A 26625-nucleotide genomic window follows, 5' to 3' on the forward strand; every position below is an offset into this window, starting at 1 on the left:
CTCTGTGCACTTAACCACTGCTAACCAGTGCTAAAGTGCTTGTGCTCTCTCTTCTCCTAATCCGGTAGAATTAGTTATACATAATTGGCACATTTAATTTGCTTGTAAGTCCCTAGTAAAGTGGTACCCCATGTACCCATGGCCTGTACATTAAATGCTACTAGTGGGTCTGCAGCACGGATTGAGAAACCCACTTAAGTAGCCCTGTCAGACATTTCTTAGACCTGGCATTGCGCCGGTGTGTGCAGCTTTGAACTGCCATTTCAACCTGCCAAAATAAACCTATTGCCACGTCAAAGTCTTTCTTTTTAGTATATATATACATATATATATATATATATATATATATATATATAGGTCACTCCTAGAGTAGACCCTGAATAGCCCAGAGTGAAGGATGCAATGTTTTTAAAAGGCTGGACATGTACCTTTACGTTTTACATGTCCTGGTAGTGAAAAACTCAAATTTGTTGTTCACCAATACAAGACCTACATCTCCCATATGATATCCTTGGGTTTCCCTATTACATTTAATAAGTGATAACCTTCAATTGCCAGCAGGTAGACAAATTGAGTTTAGGGTCTATAGAATTGTAGCCAGTAGCCCTCTTTAATGGTAAGTTGGATTTTAAGTCACAGTTCTGAAAATGGCACTTTTAGAAAGTTGGCATTTTCTTGTCCTAACCGTTTGGTAGCCTGTTCCTGGGTCACGTGACTAGGTATAGCGGTCATGTGGTTTTTGTGCACTGCTCCCAAACAGTGATTCAAAGGGTCATAAGCCTTGGCAGGATGGCCCATCTCGGAAGAGGAGCATTCACCTACTACACTTGCACATGACAAAGGCTCTGCCAGAGCGCACTCACAAAGGACTGACACTTGTCTATTGTGACCCCAGACAATCTAGGGCTAGGGCAAGTAAGCAGGAAATTGCAAACACCTCTGGGGATAGAAACCTCCAGAACCTTCTCCTACTTCAAAGTGGGAACCAGTTATAAATATTTCGGGCTGTGGAAGACTCATAGGGTCTGCTGTGCTGCTTTACAGAAAGAAGGACTTCCACTCAGCTGTGCTGTCCTGCTGCCCTCCTGCTAGAGTGAGAAGGACTGGTCCTGCATCTTTGCCCTGGACCAAGAGAGTGACCCAAGAGTAGTTGGCTGGCCTCCTGATCAGAGCCTCAGTGACAGAACAGGCGCCAACATCCTTGAACGAAGGACCTGGACTCTTCCAACTGTGATTCCTAGTGCTGCCTTAGTCCTGTACCCTTGGAAGAGGGCCTGAAAGTGCTCTGGGTGCCCATCTGAGGTCCCAGCAGAACTGCTTTGCCTCTCGACACTCCAAATCGAAACTGGTGCTTGATGCATCCCCGATGCAGGACTTCACCTCCCAGCTCCCCAGGTCAGTGCATCTGCCTATGCCCAACGCATCTCCACAAAGTACCTTGCATCATTCACCGCATCTCACAGGAACCGCTGCTGCTCTAAGCATCTCCACGCAAGGACCTCACATCACTATCGCAGTCCCTCCCCCCGGAACTGCTGCTGTGTGACGCATTGACGCAGGACTGCATCTCTCTGCAACCAGGATTTAAGGTAATTTTTTCAGCAGGTCTAGCTGGGTACCTGTAGCCAGCTCGCACTCCATCACGGTTGGCATGAACTTGTGACTTCTCCCAGTCTAGAGCGACCAAATAACCACAGTTGGTTCTTTGTGCTTTTTTGCACTATTTTCACTTAAATCTTCAAAAATGGATATCTATGGAGGTACCGATTGGATTTTCTGCTGTTTTGGTCATAAATTATTATAACATTTTTCCTGTGTTGTGTTTCACTTTATTACCGTTTGAATTGTAGCCTAAACACTTTACATGCTGCCTCTAAGTTAAGCCTGACTGGTCAGTGCCAAGCTATTAGATGGTTGAGCAAAGGTTAATTTGGGGTTTGCTTGTGATTTCACCCGGACAAGAATCATAGAGTTTTACACCCCTGAACCAGTAACCCAATTTCTTACAGTACGCAATAGTATTTATGCTGTGAAATTACTGTCAAGGATTGGACTATTCAGTGCTTATGACAATCACTGAAGATCCCATAAAGGAGAACTTGCGGTTGGAGATGGTTACCTTACTGACACTTGTCTATAATTTAACTTTTTTTATTCCTTACTTTAATAGATGTATTGTACAGTTCTATATAAAAAAATTAAACAACGGGAACCATAGGTTAACATCTTACTTAAAGAATTACTTTAATGCTTTCATACCTCATGTGTGAAGGCTACTTTATGAGAAGAGAAGAAAAGTAGAACCCCTGCTCCCATTGGCTACAAGGAGCTTACTATGGAAGCAAGTTTGTTACCGGCAATGTGCACTTTTGCGATTTGTATGTCAAGGTCAAAATCGGGGTGCCTCTTGTACAAGATTCTAGGAATTACCTCCCCAATCACAGCCTTGTCACTCTGTTGCCACTAGGTGCCCAATTTATATGTTAGCTGCAAGCATGTGTTTGTACCAAACTTAATGAAGAGATGCCTGAGAGCACGAGATCCAATCTAATCCTACCCATTCCATGTACCTCAAAAACACAAACTGCACGTTGTTCATTTTGAGGAAGGATCGCAGTGAAGGTATTAGTATAGATGTACTGTTGATGACTCTAGGGAGAAGGATGCATAGTGTGTTGTGCGAGTGTTATCAGAGGAGATGAAGTAACCATTGGATATGGAGACAGAGACTTTGCCTCCATGGTAGGAACTCTATTTAACATCATCCTTGAAGTGTAACTGGAACCAATAAAATAAGTTATACTTTCTTTTGCATGTCATTTGTGTCATATGTCTTTAAAAGGAATGCAATTTATCACCCAGCAGCTGAGATCGCCTCCTAGCTAGCCTCACCATCTTTACTATGTCTTAAACCATAACTCCTGTAATTACAACCTAAAACTCACTGCCCCTTTTCATAAAACATCAGCTCTCAAGTTGCACCTCATTGTTGACGTCAAACAGGCCTTGCTGGATGTTCTTGTAGATCTGTTTGGCTGTGTTGATGAAGGCCTGAACAGAACAAAAGAAGATACCAAACATATTACTGCCAATATATAGACTGTGAAGCTTTAACAGATGGCCGAATGAATTGCTAACTTGATCTCATTACACTTTCCCTCCACTAGCCTCACTTCACCTCCTCCACGTTGGCTGCTGTCTTTGCTGATGTTTCCATGAAGATAAGACCATGCTCACGCGCAAAGGCTTCTCCCTCTTCTTTCTTAACATCCCGTCTGGATTCCAAATCACTATGAAACAAAGACAGGAGTATTGTAAGAAATACAAGGTCAGGAGGCAGATCATTTCAAAACAGAGATGCAGAGCAAAGATTCATGAACATCAATCATGAGTACTTTGAAAATACACTGAAAATAACTTAACAGTGGGAAATAAAGACTTGATATTTCCAATACACAGGTCTGTCATATCGTTGTCCCTTGTGGTCACTAGCCTTGGAATTCTGCTAGATGGCGAGAGCTACAATATGCTGATGTGAGCAGCAGGAGACTAAGGAATATATTAGCCTGATGAGTCAAGGAGATCCTGCACATGGCAAGTAGGAACCTTCCTGGGATTTCAAGACAGGAAGCCTGGTGAGTCTGGCTGAGTTTTCTTTTTTTTTCATAGACCTTTATTGAAATTCTTGCACATCAAGTTACAAGATAAACAAGCAGGGTTTCCGCAAATACTAAGGAGAAAACCACATCTGTTACATACATCGTAAAGGCATTTGTACATTAGTGGCACACAACTGAATATAGGGAGGGGTGACAGGAGACGAAGCAGGAAAGGACATGGAGGAGGGAACATTACAGGCAGGGTGCAGACGGAAGAGGCCACAAGGAATCAGCAGAGTGCAGAGGGGGGTAGCAGTCCTTTACCGACCAACACCGGTGGCCGCTGCGGGGGGTGAGCCGGCAGGGAGCACGGGAGAGGTCGATGAGGGAGAGGCACTCCGGTGGAGGAGGTATGAGACAAGAGGACCCCAGATATCAAGTGTCCGACCAGTTGCCGGCATCAACTCCCAGAATCCTGGAAGGAGCGTCTGACAACGTGCAGCATTTTCAAGCCAAGCGCTAACCCTGGGTGCGGGTCTCCGACTCCAATGTATGGCGACTCTGCGAGGTGCAAGAACAAGTAGCACAGTGGTGAGCCGGCTGGAGGAGTCAGGACAATGATTTGCAAAAGCCTAGAAGGCAGATCAATGGGTGTAGCGAGACGGACGTGGAGGTAATCTCAGGGATGATGGTGCACATGTAACGCCAATATGCAGAAATCTTGGGGCACAGCCAAGCAAGATGAGAAAAGTCCGCCGCAGGAGCCGAGCACCGGAGAAATCTATCACTGGAAGTGAGGCCCATTCTATACCGCTGAGCGGGGGAGTGATACAGTCTATGCAAATACTTAAAATGTATGAGGCACAGGCGGTAAGTAGGAGACAGACGTTTGGTCTGCTCGCAACAGTACAGCCAGTCCTCCTGAGAAAGATCAATACCTAGATCCTCGCTCCAGGCAACGCGGGCGCGATCAGCAAATATTGGGGATGCCGCTAACGTGCTGGCATAAAATTTGGAGACCAGTTTGCGGGGGGAGGTGGAAGTGTATGCCAGGTCGAGGGCAGTCATCAAAGTGGGGTGCAGCTCCCTGCAGGATGCTCTGAGTTGATAATAGAGGAGTGTATCCTTTGTCCCAGACTCGGCTGGAAGAGAAAAGAAATCACCGTCGGGGTAGAGGTCTGATAAGGTGGCCAGCCCTAGGCCAGTCGCACATTTTACCATCCCGGCTGTGTGCAGTGAGGGAAATAACGGGTTGTATGCGAAGGGCATGGCAATTGCAGAGAGCAAGCTGTAGCCAGAATATCTCCAAAGACTGTCCTAGGCCCAGCGCAGGGTCTCACCAGGTCGATCTCTCCGCCCGGTGGTTTTGCAGGGACCAAAATAGCAGTCCGGAGGTGTGGTGGCGGGGGAGGGCGGTCGGGGGGCAGGAGCCGCCAGGTCAGCTTCCACCGCCACGTGGGATGGGGCTGAAATAGCATTGGATGCAGCCAGATGTGAAAGAAACTGGCCTGGGCACTGAGAGCATATAATTTGAGGTCCCGGACACACAACCCGTCGCACATAAGGGGGAGCGTGAGAATTTTGTATGCATTTCTAGGCTACCACCTAGCCCAGACAAGGGAGATGAAGGGGGAGCGGAGTGTACAGAAAAAATGAGCTGCAAGAGGAATGGGAACATTCAGGAACAAATACAAAAACTTCAGAAGCACCACCATCTGGTCGATGACAATGCGCCCTGCCAAGGATAGAGGTAAATGCTGTCAGGGGGGTATTTTGGTCTCCAGCCAGTCGACCGCCTGGCCAAAATTCGCCTTCCAAAGTTTGTCCACGCTCCTGCTGAGCCAAACGCCCAGATATTTGGTGGGCCTGATGCCTACACAAACTGATAGTCCGGAGTGAAGGGGACAGTGGCATCCGTCAGAGAAAATAGAACAGGCTTGCTCCAATTGACCTGGATGTCAGAAAGACCCCCAAAGCGCCCCACCTCACGGACCATGGGGCTGAGATTCTCTTGGAAGTGTAACATTGTCGTACATGGAGACGACCAGGGCTCGGACCACAAAGCCAAGACCTCTCTGGGTGTGATGCTGCTGGAGCCTAGCGGGAAGAGGCTCCATAGCCACAACAAAAAGCATGGGTGAAAGTGGACACCCGTGCCTCCTATCCCTGGAGACATGGATGGGCTCCGAGATCTGGCCACTGATCCGAAGGCGAGCAGTACGGAGGGAGTAGAGGAAATGGACCTTGCGCAGAAAAACCGGGCTAAAGCCTAGGCGGGGAAGAAGGTAAAAAAGGAAGGGTCACTCGAGAGTGTCAAAGGCCTTGGTGGCGTCCAAAAGAGCCGCCACGGCCGGAAGAGCGGGGTTGATCTGGTGGAGTACAGCAAATATAGTTTGGAGGTTATGTGACGTGGCGCGCCCAAGGATGAAACCGGACTGGTGTGGACGAGCTATCATGGGTATGAAGGGCAGAAGGCGGGAAGCCAAAAGTTTGGCGAATATCTTATCAGTGTTGATGAGCGATAGAGGGCGATAAGAGTCAAGAAGCTCAGGAGACTGGTCAGGTTTCAGGAGCAGCATTAGCAGATCCTTGTGAAGTGACGAGGGAAGGTGGCCAGGCTTGAAGGAGTCATTGTACATAGCGGCGAGGTGCTGGATGAGGAGGGCTTGAAGGTCTTGTAGAAGGATGCTGGCAGACAGTCAGAGCCTGGTACTTTATCCCCAAGCAGACAATTAATGGCTGCCAGAATCTCTTCCTTAGAAAAAGGCTTGTCAAGGTACTCCCGATGGCCGTTACCCAGCCAGAGGAGCTCAAGAGTGTCAAAATATTGGTCAAGGATGACGCGGGAAGGAGCAATCCCTGCGGTGTAGAGTTGAGTATAAAAGGCGGTGACCCTTGTAACCACATCAGTAGGAGAGGTAGTGCTCTCTGGGCCCCTGTCCTGGAGCGATGGAGGCGGCATGAGGCAGTCGCAGGAGATTGGCGAAAGTCTTACCCCGGCGATCACCTTTGCCATAATGGCGCGCCTCTGCTTCCCTACCCAAAAAGGAGAGTTCTCGGTCGGCCTCCTGCTCAAATTCAGAAAGTTTGCCCCGGAGCTGCGCGAGGGTGTTGGGATTGGGGCTGAGAGAGGGCAAAGAGCCGAGAGCCGTGATTTCTCCCTCCAAGTGCTCGAGGACAGCCCTCTGCGCATGAGGACGGATACCACGCGGGAGTAGCAGGAGTAGAAGCAGGAGTGAGCAGGGCCGGATTGGGAACCAAAACCGGTCCTGGCAAAGTGCTCGGACGGCCCACCCCTTGCCCCCCTCTCCACTCCGGGGGTTGGAGGTGCCGCCGAGCGCTTTGCTAGGGCTGGTTATCGGCGGATTTTGTTGTAGAGACGATTTTGCAGCTATGCTGAAAAAACGGCCCTGTAACAAAATCGGCCCGCATGGGGCTCAAAACCAGCCCCCACCCTTGCGGCGCACCGGGGGATTGCCTGGTACCGCTATGGCCAGTCCGGGCCTGGGAGTGAGCCTCTCCCCAATGCCTAGAGTGAAGCCTGGAGGCAGTGGCGGGTAGTAAGTGGGTTTCTTGAAGGAAACAGATGTCAACCTCATGACGAACGAGGTGTGCATGTACAAGGCGGGCCTTCCGATGATCATTGAGACCGCCGACGTTCCAAGTCCAGAGCGTGGTGGCCGTCATAATGCTGTGCCAGAAAGGTGAATATCGGATGGGAACAGATGCAAAGTGGGAGCCAGATGTGCTTGAGACAGGATGTTGAATGCAAAAGACAGTATAGCAACACTGTACAGATTAGATCATAAAACGAAACCATCAACAGGTCTCGGTGAAGAGGCAACATACCACATGAATCCCCCCCAAACCACCCACACCAACCCCCCAATCGGGTTGAGAGACCATTCCCACCCACCCACCCAGGGAACCCCCAACAGGGAAGGGGAAAATCAAAGTAAGATGAAGGGAATCATCCTGTCGAGACGTGGCTCAGCTCAGCGAACACCCCTGCCACTAGGACAAAGTGACCAAGCCGCAGATGAGAGCGGACTGTGAGTGAAGAAATAAGAGGCCAAGAGGGCGCCTCGTAAACCAGGGCACAACAGGGATGCAAACAACTGAACAGGTAATACAAAGCAAGAGTATCCTCCTTCATATAGGAGAAAGGAGTGTAGGGCTAAGGAGTTAGGAGCAGAAGATGTTTCTGCCACAAGGAAGGTCCACCACGCCCACAAACCGGAGAACAGGAGAGCATCAGATGCGGGCCGGTGCAGGAGTGACTTGATAAACAAAGGGTGCGAAGGCCGGGTAGGCAAGATCGGGCCATTAGGCGCATGCAACCGAAGTCCAAAAGAGAGGGCTACCATCAGTCATTGTCACTTAAATCGCCGTCGGCAGCCGTTTGGGAGCTGGAAGGGATGGAGCGCTGCGATTGATCCAGTTTTTCGGCACTGGCCAGTGCCGCCATTGGTTCCGTGAAGGTGTGAACTTGTAGCCATGCCTGACACGCATCTTGGACGGGTACGCCAGGGAGTTGGAGATGTCGTGTTTCTGCAACAGTCGTTTAGCCGGGAGAAATTCCCGGCGTGCAGCCTGAACCACCACTGTATAATCAAGGTAGAAGGATATTGAGTTCCCCTGATTGTGAATTTCACCCTTGTCCCTGGCTGCTCGCAGGACCACATCTCTGTCTTGAAAATTTAGTAGTTTGGCGATAATAAATAATTACAGTGGAAAGAACCTCACCGAATAAATCCAGAATCAGCTATTAAACGAAGTTCTCCATTTTGGCGATTCAGGCACGCCCGTTTTACAGAGGTTGCTTTTGCGGGATCGCGCCTCCAAACCCTCATTCTTATTCTTGATGAGTTCCAGCACCTTATCCATCAGAAGGAGTGTATGATGATCCCGGGTCGCAGCGTCTTCAACATCGGACACCCTCGCCTCAACGCGAGTCAGCCGCGTGTCGTGTGAGTTCACCCGGGCCTTGACCGTGTCCAGACGGGCAGAAAGCTGGTCGGCGATGCCTGTAACCGTGGTTTTTACATCCAGCATAATGGCCTGGAGGTCGTCCTCTCTAGTCGGACCATCCTCGGGCTGAGTAGCTGGCTCGCCAGTGTCCAGGAATGCCCCTTCCTGTTGCGTCTGCCTGTGTTGATCAAAGGCCAGTTTTGGCTGTTTGGGGACCACCTTCCCCATGGTCGGGCCCCTGTGTACCAGGCAGGCTCGCAGGCCGCGCCTCTGGGAAACGGGGGCGGAGGAGCGGCGAGCAAGAAGGCAGGGGCTGGCAAGAGGGACTGTTGGGGCAGATGACCTCCAAAGAAGGCGGCAGTCGCCAGGCCTAAAGGGCAGGCCGGAGCAGGAAAGGCGCCAAGCGGCTAGCTGGGCTGGCAAGGGGAGGCAGCGACTGATCAAAGTTCAGGACGAGCAAATGGGCCCGATGAAGAGGGAGCGGACTGCCAGGTTCTGCAGACTGGGTTGAAGCTGTTGTGGCAGCAGCAGGCGTAAGCAGAGCGTCCAATGAGGAAGCCGGGAAGGGCCGGAGACAGGAGAACCAGGAAAGGGAGAGAGGCGACCCTAATTTGTCAGCCAGTGTACACTGGACCCAATGAGACAATCGCTGCACAGGGTCCCAGAGACTCAGGCGTGCTTTGTGAAGAGTAGAGGGCGAGGTAGCGAGGCAGGCTCCACAGCGCGTAGGAGCAAGCAGGCAGGGCATAAGGGTGGGCTGGCCGGTCCAAACGGTTGGGGTGTGCAAAGACCAGTAGCATGGCAGGCAGGATGGCGGAGGCGGGCCCATCGGTGCATAGGAGCAAGGGAGGCCACAGCAGTGCCCAAATCAGTGCCGCCGTCAGCGGAGAGCTCTCTGACAGGCCCATGCGCGCTGGAGCAACCGTCAACAGGGAAGCATGGCGAGCGCGCCGCCCTCGTTGCAGGGCCTAAAATGAGCTACCAGGAGGCGTAGGGCATTGAAGGCACCAACGGGCGTTGGATAGAGGGAAGGAAGGCCTAGGCCCGCAATGTAATGTGCGCACCCCCAACTCCGCCGCTGGACGCCCCCAGCAGCAGCGAGACCTACCTGGGAGATGGGGCAGAAGGCAGCGGCTAGGAGGTGACTCCGGTCCTTGCAAGTCTGCCGCAGCAGTCGGCCCTAAAAGGTGGCCATGCAGGAATCTGAGTCCAGACGGTGGGCGTTGAAAATGGCCGAAGCGCGCACCAGGCCAGCCCACAGCAGGGGCCAGATTTGGCGGGGAGGCCGCCCACCAAGGAAGAAGCTGATGGGGGTCAGACTCACTGGTGCCAGCAATAAGGAATTTATGTGGCCGCAGATTCAGGTCCCCAGGCCGGAGGCCTGAGGCGCCGGGATGCAACGGCATGCGGGCAGGAGGTAGCAGTGCAGTCCCCGGCCCCGATGGCGAGAAAACTAGAAGAGCTGCAGAGAGTCCGCGCCTGTGGGGGTGAAAGCAGCGGGGAGTTTCGGGGACCGCGCCGTCCGCGCCCAGAAACAGCAGGCAGAGGCAACAGGCACCAGGGATGGGAAAATGGCACCTGCGCGGAGCAAAGGCCCAGCGGTAAGGCACGTGCGCCCCTTACCCCGCCGCGAGATGCCCCCCACAGCGAAGCTCACCGGGTCCGGAGGAGCAGGGCAGCAGGCAGGCTCCGATACGATGACCTGGCACCAGGGTATCCCATCAGGTGAGGCAGCAAGTCGGCGGCGCCGCCACAGCCTGGGCCAGGAGCCAATCACACGCCAGCGGGAGGGCCCAGAAGGCGCGTCTGGTCCCAACAGCGGATCTCGGTGTGGCGGTTCAGCGGGGGCCCGGAGTGGAATCAATCGGCGCCCCAGAGTGAGGCGAGTCAAATTAGCGTGGTGCTGGAAGGCGGCACCGTGGAAGTCCACAGGATTTTTGCCGGATTATCGGCTTGGCCGGCAGAGGCCACTCATAGTGCGGCCATTATGCAGCCGGCTTAGCCATACCCCCTGAGTCTGGCTGAGTTCAATAATGCTACTCTGGGGGTAAAAACAGCAATAAGTGCCAGACTTTCTGACCTATGCGGCGCAACAATGAAAGGATGCATGTCTTGTTGGATTGCCAAGACATGATAACAACTCTCAGTGTGGCAATTTTGTAAACACATTTTAAATATTTGTATGCAAATTTGTCACTAAACAACCTGTAGGAAAGGATCTCTTTTTGCATGATCAGCCTTCAAGATTTTAAACGGATGCAGCTGGCATTTCCACTCAGTACTGCACTGGACCCTTCTGTCTAGGTCCCAGTGCATATGCTCTGACCCCCAAAGTATGTGTACAATTATCAAATACCGGATTAGCTCATGTAATTTACCCATAAGCCAAGAGTTAATATGGACTAGTAAGTTAATGTCCACTTAAATGTGCTACCACTACACTGACTTTAAGCGTGCCACAGAAGCCTAGTTGGGCAGCATCAAAACTTTTAACTCAACCTTGCAAAATAAACCCTCTTGAAGGTCATAACATTCCTATTCAATGTTGATAAACCACCTCTCAGAAAGGCCTTTGTAGCCCACCAGGAAGAGTGGTAAATATTAACAAGCATTTGCAATGGAATAGGTCTCGCATGAGGAAAGTTTGAGCTATTGGTATTGTAAATGACACATTTTTTATTTATGTGTTGGTTTTGAAAATAGCGAAATTAATAGCTTTGCCATTTACAATGCCAATAGTTATAACTTTCGCAAATGTGACACCTATAGCATTTGTAATGCAATATGTGTTGCATTTACCTTACTTAGATGTATTGCTATTACAAATAACAATGGCTTTTAATTTTTTAAAATAATTAATACTTGATTAAAAGTTATTGTAATTTATAATGGCAATAGCTTAAACTTTTGTAAATAACTTTTGTGAAGATTATGTTCAGTGTATTTTATTGTGACAACAATCCAAGAACAGAAGTGAAAAATTAACATCTTTTTGTGACATTTGTAATAAATCTTGAAACATTGAGAGAACATATTTGAACCAGTTGTTGAATGGTTGCACAGATTGATGCTGTGGTGGCGACGAGTGATGCTGTGGCGTTCAGGGATGCTGTGCAGGGCTTAATTTGAGCCGGAGCTTGCCGGTGCTTAGCACCGGCACCTAATTATCAGGGCCGGGTCTACACAGTCACACTGCATTAAGTGCACCTGCGGTCCCGTCAGTAATTGATTTATGTGACTCGTGTGTCGCACTGGCAGAGAGAGCGTGTGCTGCTGCTGTACCATACGTTCTGTGCGCTGCAGTCACTTACTTTTAGTTACCCCGTCGTTATTGTTGCCTAAACACTTACTGTGTGTGACTGTCTAAATGGTGACGTGACATGAGTGATTCAATTTCTCCTCCTCACTCTTTCTTCAGACTTCTGGCGGCCGGCCTCCGATCAGTGTTGCCGGTGTACCTAGTGGAGTGGGCGGGACACTGTATAGTACTAGTTGTTGTTGGGGCAGGGCAGGGCTTTGCCTGGGCTGGGTCTTCCTCTGCGGGGGCGTGCGCAGATTTGAGTGCGCGCGCATTCGCTAGTTTAATTTTGCCTCCGCACGCCCACCCCAGCATACCCGCACCGCACCTCTCCACCGAGTATCCAACGCCGCCTTTCAAAGAAGTAGAGGTGTGGGTGTCGGTCGGGACCTGCTCCTTGGACGACGTTGAGCCTGAGTGAGGCAAGTACCGTTGGCTAGAGTGACTACTGCTGCAGAGCAGACAGTACATAGGTAGCCCTGCTCAGCAGGTGAGGGAGGGCGAGCGAGGCATGGCCTGGGCAGTGGGTATGCCGGCGGCTGCGCAGGTGAGGCAGGGCCTGGCAGGCCACAGGGGGCGCCGTGATACTGATTACTCATTACTGTTTTTGTATTTTTAATTATTATGTTGATTGTATCTGGTCGCGTCGTGATGGCCTGGGGTAGGCCGGCGGCTAAATCAGGATTTAAATAAGCTGCGCAGGTGAGGCAGGGCAGGATTACTGTTTTTTTTTTATCATAACGATGTTGATTGGTGACTGGTGGTGAGTGACTTATCTGGTTTGATCAAGATGGCCTGGGGTAGTAGGCGTCGTATGCCGGTGGCAGCAAAATCATGATGTATTACAAAATAAGTAGAGCTGCGCAGGTGAGGCCACTGCTGGTTTTAATAAACTGTACTTTTTTATCATTATGTTGATGCGGGGTCACTCTGATCATAAGGATGCGGTTTGTGTTTGATTTGATGATTATCACGATGATCATGTTGCTAGTGTGCACTGTGACTGCAGGCTATTGTTGCGGCGTGGGCCGGCCCAGCTGCCTGGATAGATAGATCAGTACTTGCCCTGATAGATTCAGTTTCGGTTCAGAGCAGGCTCCTGAAATCTGTGGGGGTTGAGGCTGTGGCTGTGCGCGGCATGCAGCGTGCGCATATTTTTTCAGATTGTAATGCGTGCGCATTCACTGCTTGCCACGGTGCCACCACACCCCAGCATACCTGCACTGGCTCAGGCGCCTCTGAGGCCCGCTCACCACCACCAGCACTGTCCTAGTCATCATGGCCCGGTGGCCAGCCAGCTGCCGATCAAAGTAGTGGTGATCGGATCGGGCGATGATTGATTTTGTCACTTGTGCACAGTACATTCAGATGGTCCAGGCTAGCCTAGTGCACAAGATCGATCAATGGGATTGCTGTGTGATGTAAGTTTGTAAGTGCAGTCAAGTAATACTGCATAATGATAACACACACCAAACCCACCACTGTCAAATATTTTAAAAGTACATTCGGTGTTAAGGGTTTGGCAATGGTGAAAACTTGAGTCCAAGAGTTTAGTAAATTATTTTACACATACATAAAAGCAGGAAGTACAATTTGTTCTGTACAGCAGATAAACCCCCTCAAAATAAAAGAAAAATGTGGCAAATTACAATGACCACGGTAAAGGTCTCATTTTCCTGGTTAGAAGTGAAGTATTTAATCATTGTGCGCTGCATGGACGGCACTTTCCAGAGACAGAATATTAAGACATTTGCTGCTATGATGCCTGCCGCCATCTGTTGCCCTTTAGTCAGGCTGTTCCACTACTTTTTCACCTGATTTTATTAAATCCAATTCTTTTTCTGGTATCCTGGTATCCAGCCAATCTGCCTGTACCTCATCAAACTAGCTCTGGACTCAGTGCTTCATACTGCCAAATAGAAGCAGAATCAAATGCACAACCTGTAAACCCAACAGTAAAAACAAAAGGTTTAAATAGGCACTTTACTGAATTGGAGGTGGTCTGAAAGACAGTCTCCTGTAATGGTGGCTTCTCAGGATTTTGCGCTTCAACATTTTTGCGTGCTTTCCGAACCATGTCTTTGCTGTGTGAATAATGTAAACCTGTGTCCGTAGTTTCGTGTCTATGTTAGGCTGTCCTGAATCCAGCCTCGTGTTCTGCAGCTCCTCAGTACCCAAGTCCCACAGGCCATTCCACAGCCCTTCTCTCACATTGACTTCGGTTTTAATTCAGAGGACTCCTTCACAGTTGCACTGCAGACTGGATAACGTCCCAATTTTCTGTGCAGTATCTCACCTTGAGTCAGTTAGATACACTCACTAACATTTTATTGTAACAGTGGTTGTGCAAGAACCAACATTGAAAGCGATAGGGGTTCTGGTGCGACCGATAATAGCAGCATGATGTTCGCTTGAAGGTACCAACCAGCGACATTGCGTAACACCGAGGCCTCTGTTACATGCTGAAATAGTTACACACAATGGATGCGGAGTGTTAACAGCACTTCTTGTGAGGGGAGCTATTTTACTGTACAGTGTCAGAATGATACACCACAAGAGAGTCAATATCTCATGTGAGTGACACTGGAGACTCTAGGTAAACAATGACCTGTCCTGTCGATCAAAGCAATGAGCATATTTAATATAACACTATGGGGGTAGGGGTGTCAGTTTGCCACTATATCCTTTTTGTAAAAGCAGCTGCTGCTGAGTTCCTGGGCTCCAGTAATATTCAGGCATAAATTAAATTGTCAAGATAACCCTGGTGATTAATCGTCTACCTGGTGAGAGCCAGGAGCGTTGTCTATGTGAAGCTGTGACTGCTTCAAAGGTGGTACAGGGTTATATACCTGCTGCAAAGAACGTTTACCATGCAGATCAAAAAAGTGCATATAATGTAAAATAGGTCGGTGTGTTACTGCTTCTGTCGGAGAGATCCTTTTGTTACTTGCAGTTTGTGAGTTAAAATCCTATCATAGAACAGCAAGCTATTAACTAGTCTGTCTGTCATCAAAGAGCTGCATGCAAACAGCAAGTTATTAGAGCTAAATGTTTTGTTGGGCAATCTTTCATTATCCTAATCTTGCAAAAGGGTCTAATGTGGGTAGAAATCAATTCTTATTGAAGAGAACCCCTAACAATGCTGTTATGTTTTAAATTCTAAATTTGCCCTTTTCAAGACTTTGAACTCTTAAACTATATTGCCTACAATGACAATCATGGATGACATGTGGCTCCTATACCTTGTAGTCCTGTCTGATGTAACATTCCCTATATACTGATTTACACACGTAGGATTGTATCTATGCAATGTGTGAATGATGCAAAGTACTCTGACACCTTACACTGGTATGAGAGGCGCTATTAAAATACATTAATATAAGACAGTGGTTATGGAGACTTGAAGCCAAGGGCAGTGTTAAAGGGTGGTTCCAGCACCACTGGCTTGGGTGCCTTTCTTTGACATTTTCATGCTTTCTTGCTTGAGTACCTTTGTGTGATGCTTCTATGCTTTCTGGCCTGGTTGGTTGACTTTGTGTGACGTTTCTATGATTTCTGGCCTGGGTGCCGTGGCGTTTCCATTAGTGATTTTAGCTAATTTATTCCAAAATTGTGCTTTAAATGCACTTTTGAGTTTATCTTTTTCAAAATGTTCAGAGCAGGGGAACCTCCTATCAAAACCTTACTATGAGGAAAGCTCCCTTGCTGAAATTCGGATCAACCAGGTATATATTACCTCGGACTTTTAGCAGTGTCAGTTGAAGGCGTGGGTGGAGCTAATATAGTAAGCGGGTGGAGCCAGTGGAGGAAGTGGGTGGAGCCAGAGAAAAGTAGGTGTGGACTCCGACAAACATTTGAGCACCTGCACTTCATATTTTACAAATTAAGCACTGATGCTGTGGTAGCGCATAGTGATGTCTTGGTGCCCCTGAGTAATGCTGTGGTGGTGCCGAGTGATGCTGTGGTGGTGTGATAGATAGATAGAGTGAGGGCTATAGATAGATAGAGTGAGGGCGATAGAGTGAGGGAGGGCGACAGATAGATAGAGTGAGGGCGATAGATAGATAGAGTGAGGTAGGGCGATAGATAGAGTGAGGTAGGGCGATAGATAGAGGGAGGGCGATAGATAAGAGTGAAGGAGGGCGATAGATAGAGTGAGGGAGGGCGATAGATAGAGTGAGGGAGGGCGATAGATAGAGTGAGGGAGGGCGATAGATAGAGTGAGGGAGGGCGATAGATAGAGTGAGGGAGGGCGATAGATAGAGTGAGGGAGGGCGATAGATAGAGTGAGGGAGGGCGATAGATAGAGTGAGGGAGGGCGATAGATAGAGTGAGGGAGGGCGATAGATAGAGTGAGGGAGGGCGATAGATAGAGTGAGGGAGGGCGATAGATAGAGTGAGGGAGGGCGATAGATAGAGTGAGGGAGAGCGATAGATAGAGTGAGGGAGATAGAGTGAGGGAGATAGATAGAGTGAGGGAGATAGATAGAGTGAGGGAGATAGATAGAGTGAGGGAGATAGATAGAGTGAGGGAGATAGATAGAGTGAGGGAGATAGATAGAGTGAGGGAGATAGATAGAGGGAGGGCGATAGATAGATAGATAGAGTGAGAGCGATAGATAGATAGAGGGAGGGAGGGCGATAGATAGATAGAGGGAGGGAGGGCGATAGATAGATAGAGGGAGGGAGGGCGATAGATAGATAGAGGGAGGGAGGGCGATAGATAGATAGAGGGAGGGAGGGCGATAGATAGATAGAGGGAGGGAGGGCGATAGATAGATAGAGTGAGGGAGGGCGATAGATAGAGTGAGGGAGGGCGATAGAGTGAGGGAGATAGAGTGAGGGAGATAGAGTGAGGGAGATAGAGTGAGGGAGATAGAGTGAGGGAGATAGAGTGAGGGAAATAGAGTGAGGGAGATAGAGTGAGGGAGATAGAGTGAGGGAGATAGAGTGAGGGAGATAGAGTGAGGGAGATAGAGTGAGGGAGATAGAGTGAGGGAGATAGAGTGAGGGAGATAGAGTGAGGGAGATAGAGTGAGGGAGATAGAGTGAGGGCGATAGATAGAGTGAGGGCGATAGATAGAGTGAGGGCGATAGGTAGATAGAGGGAGGGCGATAGATAGAAAGAGTGAGGGAGGGCGATAGATAGATAGAGTGAGGGAGGGCGATAGATAGATAGAGTGAGGGAGGGCGATAGATAGATAGAGTGAGGGAGGGCGATAGAGTGAGGGAGGGAGGGCGATAGAGTGAGGGAGGGAGGGCGATAGATAGAGTGAGAGAGGGCGATAGATAGAGTGAGGGCGAAAGATAGAGTGAGGGCGAAAGATAGAGTGAGGGAGGGCGATAGTTAGAGTGAGGGAGGGCGATAGAGTGAGGGAGGGCGATAGATAGAGTGAGGGAGGGCGATAGATAGAGTGAGGGCGATAGATAGAGTGAGGGCGATAGATAGAGTGAGGGCGAAAGATAGAGTGAGGGAGGGCGATAGATAGATAGATAGAGAGTGAGGGAGGGCGATAGTTAGAGTGAGGGAGGGCGATAGATAGAGTGAGGGAGGGCGATAGATAGAGTGAGGGAGGGCGATAGATAGAGTGAGGGAGGGCGATAGATAGAGTGAGGGAGGGTGATAGATAGAGTGAGGGAGGGCGATAGAGTGAGGGAGAGCGATAGAGTGAGGGAGAGCGATAGAGTGAGGGAGATAGAGTGAGGGAGATAGATAGATAGATAGATAGTGAGGGCGATAGATAGAGTGAGGTAGGGCGATAGATAGAGTGAGGTAGGGCGATAGATAGAGTGAGGGATATAGATAAGAGTGAGTGAGGGCGATAGATAGAGTGAGTGAGGGCGATAGATAGAGTGAGTGAGGGCGATAGATAGAGTGAGGGAGGGCGATAGATAGAGTGAGGGAGGGCGATAGATAGAGTGAGGGAGGGCGATAGATAGAGTGAGGGAGGGCGATAGAGTGAGGGAGAGCGATAGAGTGAGGGAGATAGAGTGAGGGAGATAGAGTGAGGGAGGGCGATAGATAGAGTGAGAGAGGGCGATAGATAGAGTGAGAGAGGGCGATAGATAGAGTGAGAGAGGGCGATAGATAGAGTGAGAGAGGGCAATAGATAGAGTGAGGGCGAAAGATAGAGTGAGGGAGGGCGATAGATAGATAGAGTGAGGGAGGGCGATAGATAGAGTGAGGGAGGGAGGGCGATAGAGTGAGGGAGGGCGATAGATGGAGGGAGGGCGATAGATAGAGAGATAGAGTGAGTGCGATAGATAGATGGCTGTGTGTGGTTGTGTGTGTGGATGCGGTTGTGTGTGTGTGCTGTGTGTGTGGGGTTGTGTGGTGGTGCTGAGTGACGCTGTATGGTATGCTATGCTATGTTTTGTTTTGCTATCCTATGCTTTCATTTGTTATGCTATGCTATGTTTTGTTATGCTATGCTATGTTTTGCTATGCTATGTTAAGCCATGCTATGTTTTGTTATGATATGCTATGTTTTGTTGTGTTTTATTATGCTATGCTTTGCTTTGCATTGCTATTTTTTATGCTATGCTATGCTTTTTTGTGTTTGGTATGCCATGCTATGCTAGTTATGCTATCCTATGCTATGTTTTGTTATGCTATACTAGGTTGTGTTTTGTTATGCTATGCTAGGTTTTGCTATGCTATGCTTTGTTTTGTTATGCTACACTATGTTGTGTTTTGTTATGCTATGTTTTTTTGTGTTTTGCTATGCTATATTTTGTTATGCTATGCTTAGGGTTGTCATGCTATGCTTAGTTTTGTTATGCTACGTTTTGTTATACTATGCTATGTTTTGCTTTGTTATCTTATGCTATGCTTTGTTTTGTTATGCTATGTTTTATTGTGTTTTGTTATGGTATGCTATGCTGTGTTTTGCTATGCTATGTTTTGCTGTGCTATCCTATGCTTTGTTTGGTTATGCTATGTTAGGCTATCCAATGCTTTTTTTAATATGCTATTTATTTATTATTTATAACACTTCTAGAGCGCACTGTTACCCGGAGGTGTCCTGGCGCTGGCTGATCGCTAGTGGGGATGAGCGGGGGCATTAGCGAGAGAAAAGTCACGTCTTGAGAGCCTTCCTAAACTTAAGCAGATCAGGAATCTGTCTTAGATTGGCCGGCAGCGCGTTCCAGGCCTTGGCGGCGCCTAGGGATAGACTTCTGCCTCCCCAGCGAACTTTCCTAAATCTAGGGATGACAACCAGCCTCTGCTCTGCTGAACGTAAGGCTCGGGTTGGTATATACCACTGGAAGAGAGGAATCAGGCAGTGGGGGCCAATATCGTGCAGTGCCTTAAAGATCACGCAGAGTGATTTAAACAGGATTCTTTTCCGCACTGGCAGCCAGTGAAGTTTGACTAGGTCATGAGAGACTGAGGCGAACCTGGACGTGCGTGTGATCAGGCGAGCTGCTGCATTCTGCAGGATCTGGAGTTTGTTTAGGAGACCCTGCTGAGCATTTAGAAGGAGCGCGTTGCAATAGTCTAACCGAGACATCACCAGTCCGGTGACTACTGTCTTTTTATGTTCTGCCGGAAGGAATGGCAAAACCTTCCTAATAGTACTAAGCACAAAGTGCATAGCAGAGGATAAGGCATTGATTTGAGGCCTGAAGGAAAGGGATTCGTCCAACAGGATCCTCAAATGTTTTACCTTGGTTACTGGGGTAGGTGGAGGCCCCATTTCTTCTGGCCACCAGCGGGGTGACCAAAAGTGGTCTTTGGTCCCAAACAGTAACACCTCTGTTTTTGCGGAGTTGAGCTCAAGGCAGTTACCTGCCATCCAATTGCTCACTTCCCGCATGCAGCATCTGAACCGATCTGCAGTGGTGTCTAGGTCTCCCTGGCGCAGCAACACCACAATCTGGGTGTCGTCAGCATAGGAAGTAAGATTGAATCCAAAGGATCTGATAACTGGCGCCAGGGTGGAGACGTAAACATTAAACAAAGTCGGACTCAGGGAGGACCCCTGGGGGTGCTATGCTATGCTGTGTTTTGTTATGCTGTGCTAGGTTTTGTTATACTATGCTGGTGAGTGAGGGTGAGGGGGTGAGGGGGTGGGGGGTAGGGTGAGAGGGTGGAGGGTGAGGGGGTGGGTGGGTGAGGGGGGAGGGTGTGTGTTGGGGGAGTGAGGGTGTGTGAGGGTGTGTGAGTGAGGGGTGTGAGGGTGAGGGGGTGTGAGGGTGAGTGAGAGGGTGTGAGGGTGTGTGAAGGTAAGTGAGGGTGTGTGAGGGAGGGTGAGGGGGGTTGTGAGGGTGAGGGGGTTGTGAGGGTGAGGGGGTTGGGAGGTTGAGGGTGAGAGGGTGTGTAAGGGTGTGAGGGTGAGGGTGGGTGAGGGGGTGTGAGGGGGTGTGAGGCTTAGAGGGTTGTGATGGTGTGGGTGGGTGAGGGGGAGTGAGGGGGAGAGGGTGAGTGAGGGTGAGGAGGTGTGAGGGTGCGGGTGGGTGAGAGTGTGTGAGAGGGTGTGTGAGGGTGAGGGGGTGTGAGAAGGTGGGGATTGCGAGGCTGAGGGGGGTGAAGGTGGGTGTGAGGGTGTGAGGGGGTGTGAGGGTGAGAGGGTGAGGGTGAGTGAGGGGGTGTGAGCGTGAGGGTGTGGGAGAGGGGGTGTGAGGGTGAGGGGATGTGAGGGTGAGGGAGGGTGTGTGAGGGTGAGGGTGGGTGAGGGTGTGAGGGTGAGAGGGTGGGTGAGGGTGTGTGAGGGTGAGAAGGGGGTGAGGGTGAGAAGGGGGTGAGGGTGAGAAGGGGGTGAGGGTCTGCGAGGGTGAGTATGGGTGTGTGAGGGAGGGGGTGTGAGGGTGCGGGTGGGTGAGAGGGTGTGTGATGCTGAGAGGGAGTGTGAGGGTGGGTGAGTGAGGGTGAGGGTGGGGGTAGGTGAGGGGGTGTGTGATGGTGAGGGGGGCTGAGGGTGTGTGAGGGAGGGTGAGTTAGGGTGAGGGGGTTTGAGGGGGTGTGATGGTGTGGGTGTGTGAGGTTGAGGGGCAGTGAGGGTGAGTGAGGGTGAGTGAGGGGGAGAGGGTGAGGATGAGTGAGGGTGAGGGGGTGTGAGGGTGCGGGTGGGTGAGTGTGTGTGAGAGGGTGAGGGGGTGTGCGGGGGTGGGGATTGCGAGGGTGAGGGGGTGAAGGTGGGTGTGAGGGTGTGAGGGGGTGTGAGGGTGAGTGAGGGTGTGTGAGGGTGTGGGTGAGGGTGGGTGAGGGCGAGGGGGTGTGAGGGTGTGTGAGGGTGAGGGCGTGTGAGGGTGAGGGCGTGTGTGGGTGAGGGCGTGTGAGGGTGAGGGTGTGTGAGGGTGAGAGGGTGAGGGGGTGAGGGTGAGAAGGGGGTGAGGGTCTGCGAGGGTGAGTAAGGGTGTGTGAGGGAGGGGGTGTGAGGGTGCGGGTGGGTGAGAGGGTGTGTGATGGTGAGAGGGTGTGTGAGGGTGAGGGGGTGTGAGGCTGAGAGGGTTGTGATGGTGTGGGTGTGTGAGGGTGAGGGGCTGTGAGGGTGTGTGAGGGTGAGTGAGGGTGAGTGAGGGTGAGTGAGGGTGAGGGGGTATGAGGGTGCGGGTGGGTGAGAGTGTGTGAGAGGGTGAGAGGGGGTGTGAGGGTGAGAGGGTGTGTGAGGGTGAGTGGGTGTGTGAGGGTGAGTGGGTGTGTGAGGGTGAGTGGGTGTGTGAGGGCGAGTGGGTGTGTGAGGGCGAGTGGGTGTGTGAGGGTGAGGGGGTGGGGTGTGTGAGGGTGAGGGGGTGGGAATTGCGAGGGTGAGGGGGGTGAAGGTGGGTGTGAGGGTGTGAGGGGGTGTGAGTGTGGGTGAGGGTGAGTGAGGGGGTGTGAGTGTGGGTGAGGGTGAGTGAGGGGGTGTGAGGGTGAGGGTGTGGGTGAGGGGGTGTGAGGGTGAGGGTGTGGTTGAGGGGGTGTGAGGGTGAGGGTGTGGTTGAGGGGGTGTGAGGGCGTGTGAGGGTGAGGGTGTGTGAGGGTGAGGGAGGGTGAGGGGGTGTGAGGGGGTGAGAGGGTGAGGGGGTGAGAGGGTGAGGGGGTGAGAGGGTGAGGGGGTGTGGGTGAGGGGGTATGAGGGTGAGGGTGTGGGTGAGAGGGGGTGAGGGTGTGAGCGTGTGTGAGGGTGAGGGGTGAGAGGGTGAGGGGGTTTGAGGGTGAGGGGGTGTGAGGGTGAGGGGGTGTGAGGGTGAGGGGGTGTGAGGGGGTGTGAGGGGGTGTGAGGGTGAGTGAGGGTGAGTGAGGGTGTCTGTGGGTGAGTGAGTGTGTGTGAGGGTAGGTGAGAGGGTGGGTAGGTGAGAGGGTGGGTGTGTGAGGGTGTGTGAGGGTTTTGAGGGGGTGTGAGGGTTTTGAGGGTGTGTGAGGGTATGGGTGGGTGAGGGTGTGTGAGGGTGAGAGGGTGTGTGAGGGTGAGAGGGTGTGTGAGGGTGAGTGAGGGTGTCTGTGGGTGAGTGAGTGTGTGTGAGGGTAGGTGAGAGGGTGGGTAGGTGAGAGGGTGGGTGTGTGAGGGTTTTGAGGGGGTGTGAGGGTTTTGAGGGTGTGTGAGGGTATGGGTGGGTGAGGGTGTGTGAGGGTGAGAGGGTGTGTGAGGGTGAGAGGGTGTGTGAGGGTGAGGGGGTGTGTGAGGGTGGAGATTGCGAGGGTGAGGGGGGTGAAGGTGGGTGTGAGGGGGTGTGAGGGTGAGTGAGGGTGTGTGAGGGTGTGTGAGGGCGAGGGTGTGTGAGGGTGAGGGTGTGTGAGGGTGAGGGTGTGTGAGGGTGAGGGAGTGTGAGGGTGAGGGCGTGTGAGGGTGAGGGCGTGTGAGGGTGAGGGCGTGTGTGAGTGAGGGGGTGTGAGGGTGAGGGGGTGTGAGGGTGAGAAGGGGGTGAGGGTCTGCGAGGGTGAGTAAGGGTGTGTGAGGGAGGGGGTGTGCGGGTGGGTGAGAGGGTGTGTGATGGTGAGAGGGTGTGTGAGGGTGAGGGGGGTGTGAGGGGGTGTGAGGCTGAGAGGGTTGTGATGGTGTGGGTGTGTGAGGGTGAGGGGCTGTGAGGGTGTGTGAGGGTGAGTGAGGGGGTGAGGGTGAGTGAGGGTGAGGGGGTATGAGGGTGCGGGTGGGTGAGAGTGTGTGAGGGTGTGTGAGGGTGAGAGGGGGTGTGAGGGTTTTGAGGGTGTGTGAGGGTATGGGTGGGTGAGGGTGTGTGAGGGTGAGAGGGTGTGTGAGGGTGAGAGGGTGTGTGAGGGTGAGAGGGTGTGTGAGGGTGAGGGGGTGTTAGAGGGTGTTTGAGGGTTTGGGTGAGGGGGGGTGTGGGTGAGGAGGGGTGAGGGTGTGGGTGAGGGTGGGTGAGGGTGTGAGGGTGAGAGGGTGAGTGAGGGGGTGTGAGGGTGAGGGTGTGAGGGTGCTGGAGGTGGTGCGGGTGGGTAAGAGGGTGTGTGATGGTGAGAGGGTGCGTGAGGGGGGGTGTGAGGCTGAGAGGGTTGTGAGGGTGAGGGGGTGAGGGTGGGTGTGAGGGTGTGTGAGGATGAGGGAGGGTGTGTGAGGGAGGGTGTGTGAGGGAGGGTGAGGGTGTGTGAGGGTGTGGGTGTGTGAGGGTGAGTGAGGGTGTGGGTGGGTGAGGGTGGGTGTGGGTGAGGGGGTGTGATGGTGAGGGTGAGTGAGGGTGAGAGTGTGTGATGGTGAGGGGGTGTGATGGTGAGGGGGTATGAGAGGGTGTGTGAGGGTGAGAGGGGGCTGAGGGTGTGTGAGGGAGGGTGAGCGAGGGTGAGGGTGGGTGAGGGGGTGTGAGGCTAAGAGGGTTGTGATGGTGTGGGTGTGTGAGGGTGAGGGGCTGTGAGGGGTTGTGAGGGTGAGTGAGGGGGAGAGGGTGGGGGTGAGTGAGTGTGAGGGTGCGGGTGGGTGAGAGTGTGTGAGAGGGTGGGAGGGTGTGTGAGGGTGAGGGAGGGTGAGGGGGTGGGGATTGCGAGGGTGAGGGGGGTGAAGGTGGGTGTGAGGGTGTGAGGGTGAGAGGGTGTGTGAGGGTGAGAGGGTGAGGGTGAGTGAGGGGGTGTGAGGGTGAGGGTGTGGGTGAGGGGGTGTGAGGGTGAGGGGGTGTGAGGGTGTGGGTGAGGGGGTGTGAGGGTAAGGGTGGTGAGGGGATGTGAGGGTGAGGGGGTGTGTGAGGGTGTGTGGGTGTGAGAGGGTGTGTGAGGGTGAGGGGGTGTGAGGGTGAGAGGGTGTTTGAGGGTGTGGGTGAGGGTGTGTGTGTGTGAGGAGGTGTGAGGGTGAGGAGGTGTGAGGGTGAGGGTGAGGGTGAGGGTGTGTGAGGGTGAGGGTGTGAGGGTGAGAGGGTGTGAGGGTGAGGGTGTGTGAGGGTGAGGGTGTGTGAGGGTGAGGGGGGTGAGGGTGAGAAGGGGGTGAGGGTCTGCAAGGGTGAGTAAGGGTGAGTAAGGGTGTGTGAGGGAGGGGGTGTGAGGGTGCGGGAGCGGGTGGGTGAGAGGGTGTGTGTGATGGTGAGAGGGTGCGTGAGGGGGGGTGTGAGGGGGTGTGAGGCTGAGAGGGTTGTGATGGTGTGGGTGTGTGAGGGTGAGGGGGTGAGGGTGAGTGAGGGGGTGTGAGGGTGAGAGTGTGTGAGAGGGTGTGTGAGGGTGAGAGGGTGTGTGAGGGTGAGTGGGTGTGTGAGGGTGAGGGGGTGGGGATTGCGAGGGTGAGGGGGGTGAAGGTGGGTGTGAGGGTGAGGGTGTGAGAGGGTGTGAGTGTGAGTGAGGGTGAGGGAGGGTGAGGGGGTGTGAGGGTGTGTGAGGGTGAGGGGGTGTGAGGGTGTGAGGGTGAGAGGGTGTGAGGGTGAGAGGGTGTGAGGGTGGGTGAGGGTGTGAGGGTGTGTGAGGGTGTGTGAGGGTGAGTGGTGAGAGGGTGAGTGGTGAGAGGGTGAGGGGTGAGAGGGTGAGAGGGGGGTGAGGGTGAGAGGGGGGTGAGGGTGAGAGGGGGGTGAGGGTGAGAGGGGGGTGAGGGTGAGAGGGGGTGAGGGTGAGAGGGGGGTGAGGGTCTGCGAGGGTGAGTAAGGGTGTGGGAGGGAGGGGGTGTGTGGGTGCGGGTGGGTGTGAGGGGGTGTGAGGGTGAGGGGGTGTGAGGGTGAGGGGGTGTGAGGGTGAGGGGGTGTGAGGGTGAGGGGGTGTGAGGGTGAGGGGGTGTGAGGGTGAGGGGTGTGAGGGTAGGTGAGAGGGTGGGTGCATGCGGGTCAGGGGGTGTGAGGGTTTTGAGGGGATGTGAGGGAGAGTGAGGGGGAGAGGGTGTGTGAGGGTGAGGGTGGGTGAGGGTGAGTGAGGGCGAGTGAGGGTTGTGAGGGAGGGTGAGTGAGGTAGAGGGGGTGTGAGGGTGCAGGTGGGTGAGGGTGTTTGAGGGTGTGTGAGGGTGTGTGAGGGTGAGGGAGTGCGAGGGGGTGAGGGGGGTGAGGGTGGGTGTGAGGGTGTGTGAGGGTGAGTGAGTGAGGGTGAGGGGTGTGAGGGTGAGTGAGGGTGTGGGTGGGTGAGGGTGTGAGGGTGTGTGAGGGTGAGGGGGTGTGATGGTGAGGGGGTGTGATGGTGAGGGTGTGTGAGGGTAAGAGGGGGGTGAGGGTGTGTGAGGGTGAGTGAAGGGGCGTGAGGGTGAGTGAGGGGGTGAGGGTGTGTGAGGGTGAGGGTGGGTGTGATGATGAGTGGGTGGGAGGGTGTGTGAGGGTAAGTGAGGGTGTGTGAGGGTAAGTGAGGGTGTGTGAGGGTAAGTGAGGGTGTGTGAGGGTAAGTGAGGGTGTGTGAGGGAGGGTGAGGGTGTGTCAGGGTGAGAGGAGGGTGAGGGTGAGTAAGGGTGTGTGAGGGTGAGTGAGGGTGTGTGAGGGAGGGTGAGAGGTAGAGGGGGTGTGAGGGTGCGGGTGGGTGAGTGTGAGTAAGGGTGCGTGAGGGTGAGTGAGGGGGTTGTGAGGGTGTGGGGGTTGTGAGGGTGAGAGGGTGTGTAAGGGTGGGAGGGTGAGGGTGAGTGAGGGTGTGTGAGGGTGAGAGGGTTGTGATGGTGTGGGTGGGTGAGGTTGAGTGAGGGTGTGTGAGGGTGAGTGAGGGGGAGTGAGGGGGAGTGAGGGGGAGAGGGTGTGTGAGGGAGAGGGTGTGTGAGGGTGAGGGTGGGTGAGGGGGTGTGTGATGGTGAGAGGCTGTGTGAGGGTGAGGGGGTGTGAGGGTGAGGGTGGGTAAGAGGGTGAGGGTGTGTGAGGGTGAGAGAGTTGTGAGGGTGTGTGAGAGGGTGTGTGAGGCTGAGGAGGTGTGAGGGGGTTGTGATGGTGTGGGTGGGTGAGGGGTTTGAGGGTGAGGGTGTGTGAGGGTGAGAGGGTGTGTGAGGGTGAGGGGGTTTGATGGTGGGGGGGTGAGGGGGTGTGAGGGTGACTGATGGTGTGTGAGGGTGAGAGGGTGAGGGGGGTGAGGGTGAGTGAGGTTGTGGGAGGGTGAGTGAGGGTGAGGGGGTGTGAGGGTGCGGGTGGGTGAGAGGGTGTGTCAGGGTTAGAGGGTTGTGAGGGTGAGTGAGGGTGTGTGAGGGTGGGTGAGGGTGTGTGAGGGTGAGGGGGTGTGAGGGTTGTGATGGTGTATGAGGGTGTGAGAGTATGTGAGGGTGTGAGAGTGTGTGAGGGTGGGTGAGAGGGGGTGAGGGTGTGTGAGGGATAACTAAGGGGGTGGATAAAGGGAGTAAAAGAGGAAGAGGAACAGAAGAAGGGATGAAGAATGGAGAGAAATATGAATGGAAGGGTAAGGAAGGGACAAAGAGGAAGAAGAGAACGAAAGAAAGCGTAATAAAAACAAAC

At 52.7% G+C, this 26625-nt stretch overlaps 1 protein-coding gene across 3 annotated transcripts in view; it reads right to left on the reverse strand.

Moving 5' to 3' along the window:
- Window positions 1–26625, reverse strand: part of RAB2B (RAB2B, member RAS oncogene family) — a 189680-nt gene that overhangs the window by 18709 nt on the left and 144346 nt on the right. For all 3 annotated transcript variants that reach the window (XR_015296035.1, XM_086923630.1, XM_086923631.1), the window contains 2 exons: window positions 3179–3290; window positions 2983–3051 (listed from right to left, as the gene is read on the reverse strand). Coding sequence is in view for 2 of the 3 variants with exons in the window: in XM_086923630.1 (XP_086779756.1) it covers window positions 2983–3051; window positions 3179–3290 (181 nt within the window). In the remaining variant the exon portion in view is untranslated. The remainder of the gene's footprint in view (window positions 1–2982; window positions 3052–3178; window positions 3291–26625) is intronic.

This window comes from Lissotriton vulgaris, chromosome 5 (assembly GCF_964263255.1).
Source record: "Lissotriton vulgaris chromosome 5, aLisVul1.2, whole genome shotgun sequence".
Classification (NCBI taxonomy): Eukaryota; Metazoa; Chordata; class Amphibia; order Caudata; family Salamandridae; genus Lissotriton; species Lissotriton vulgaris.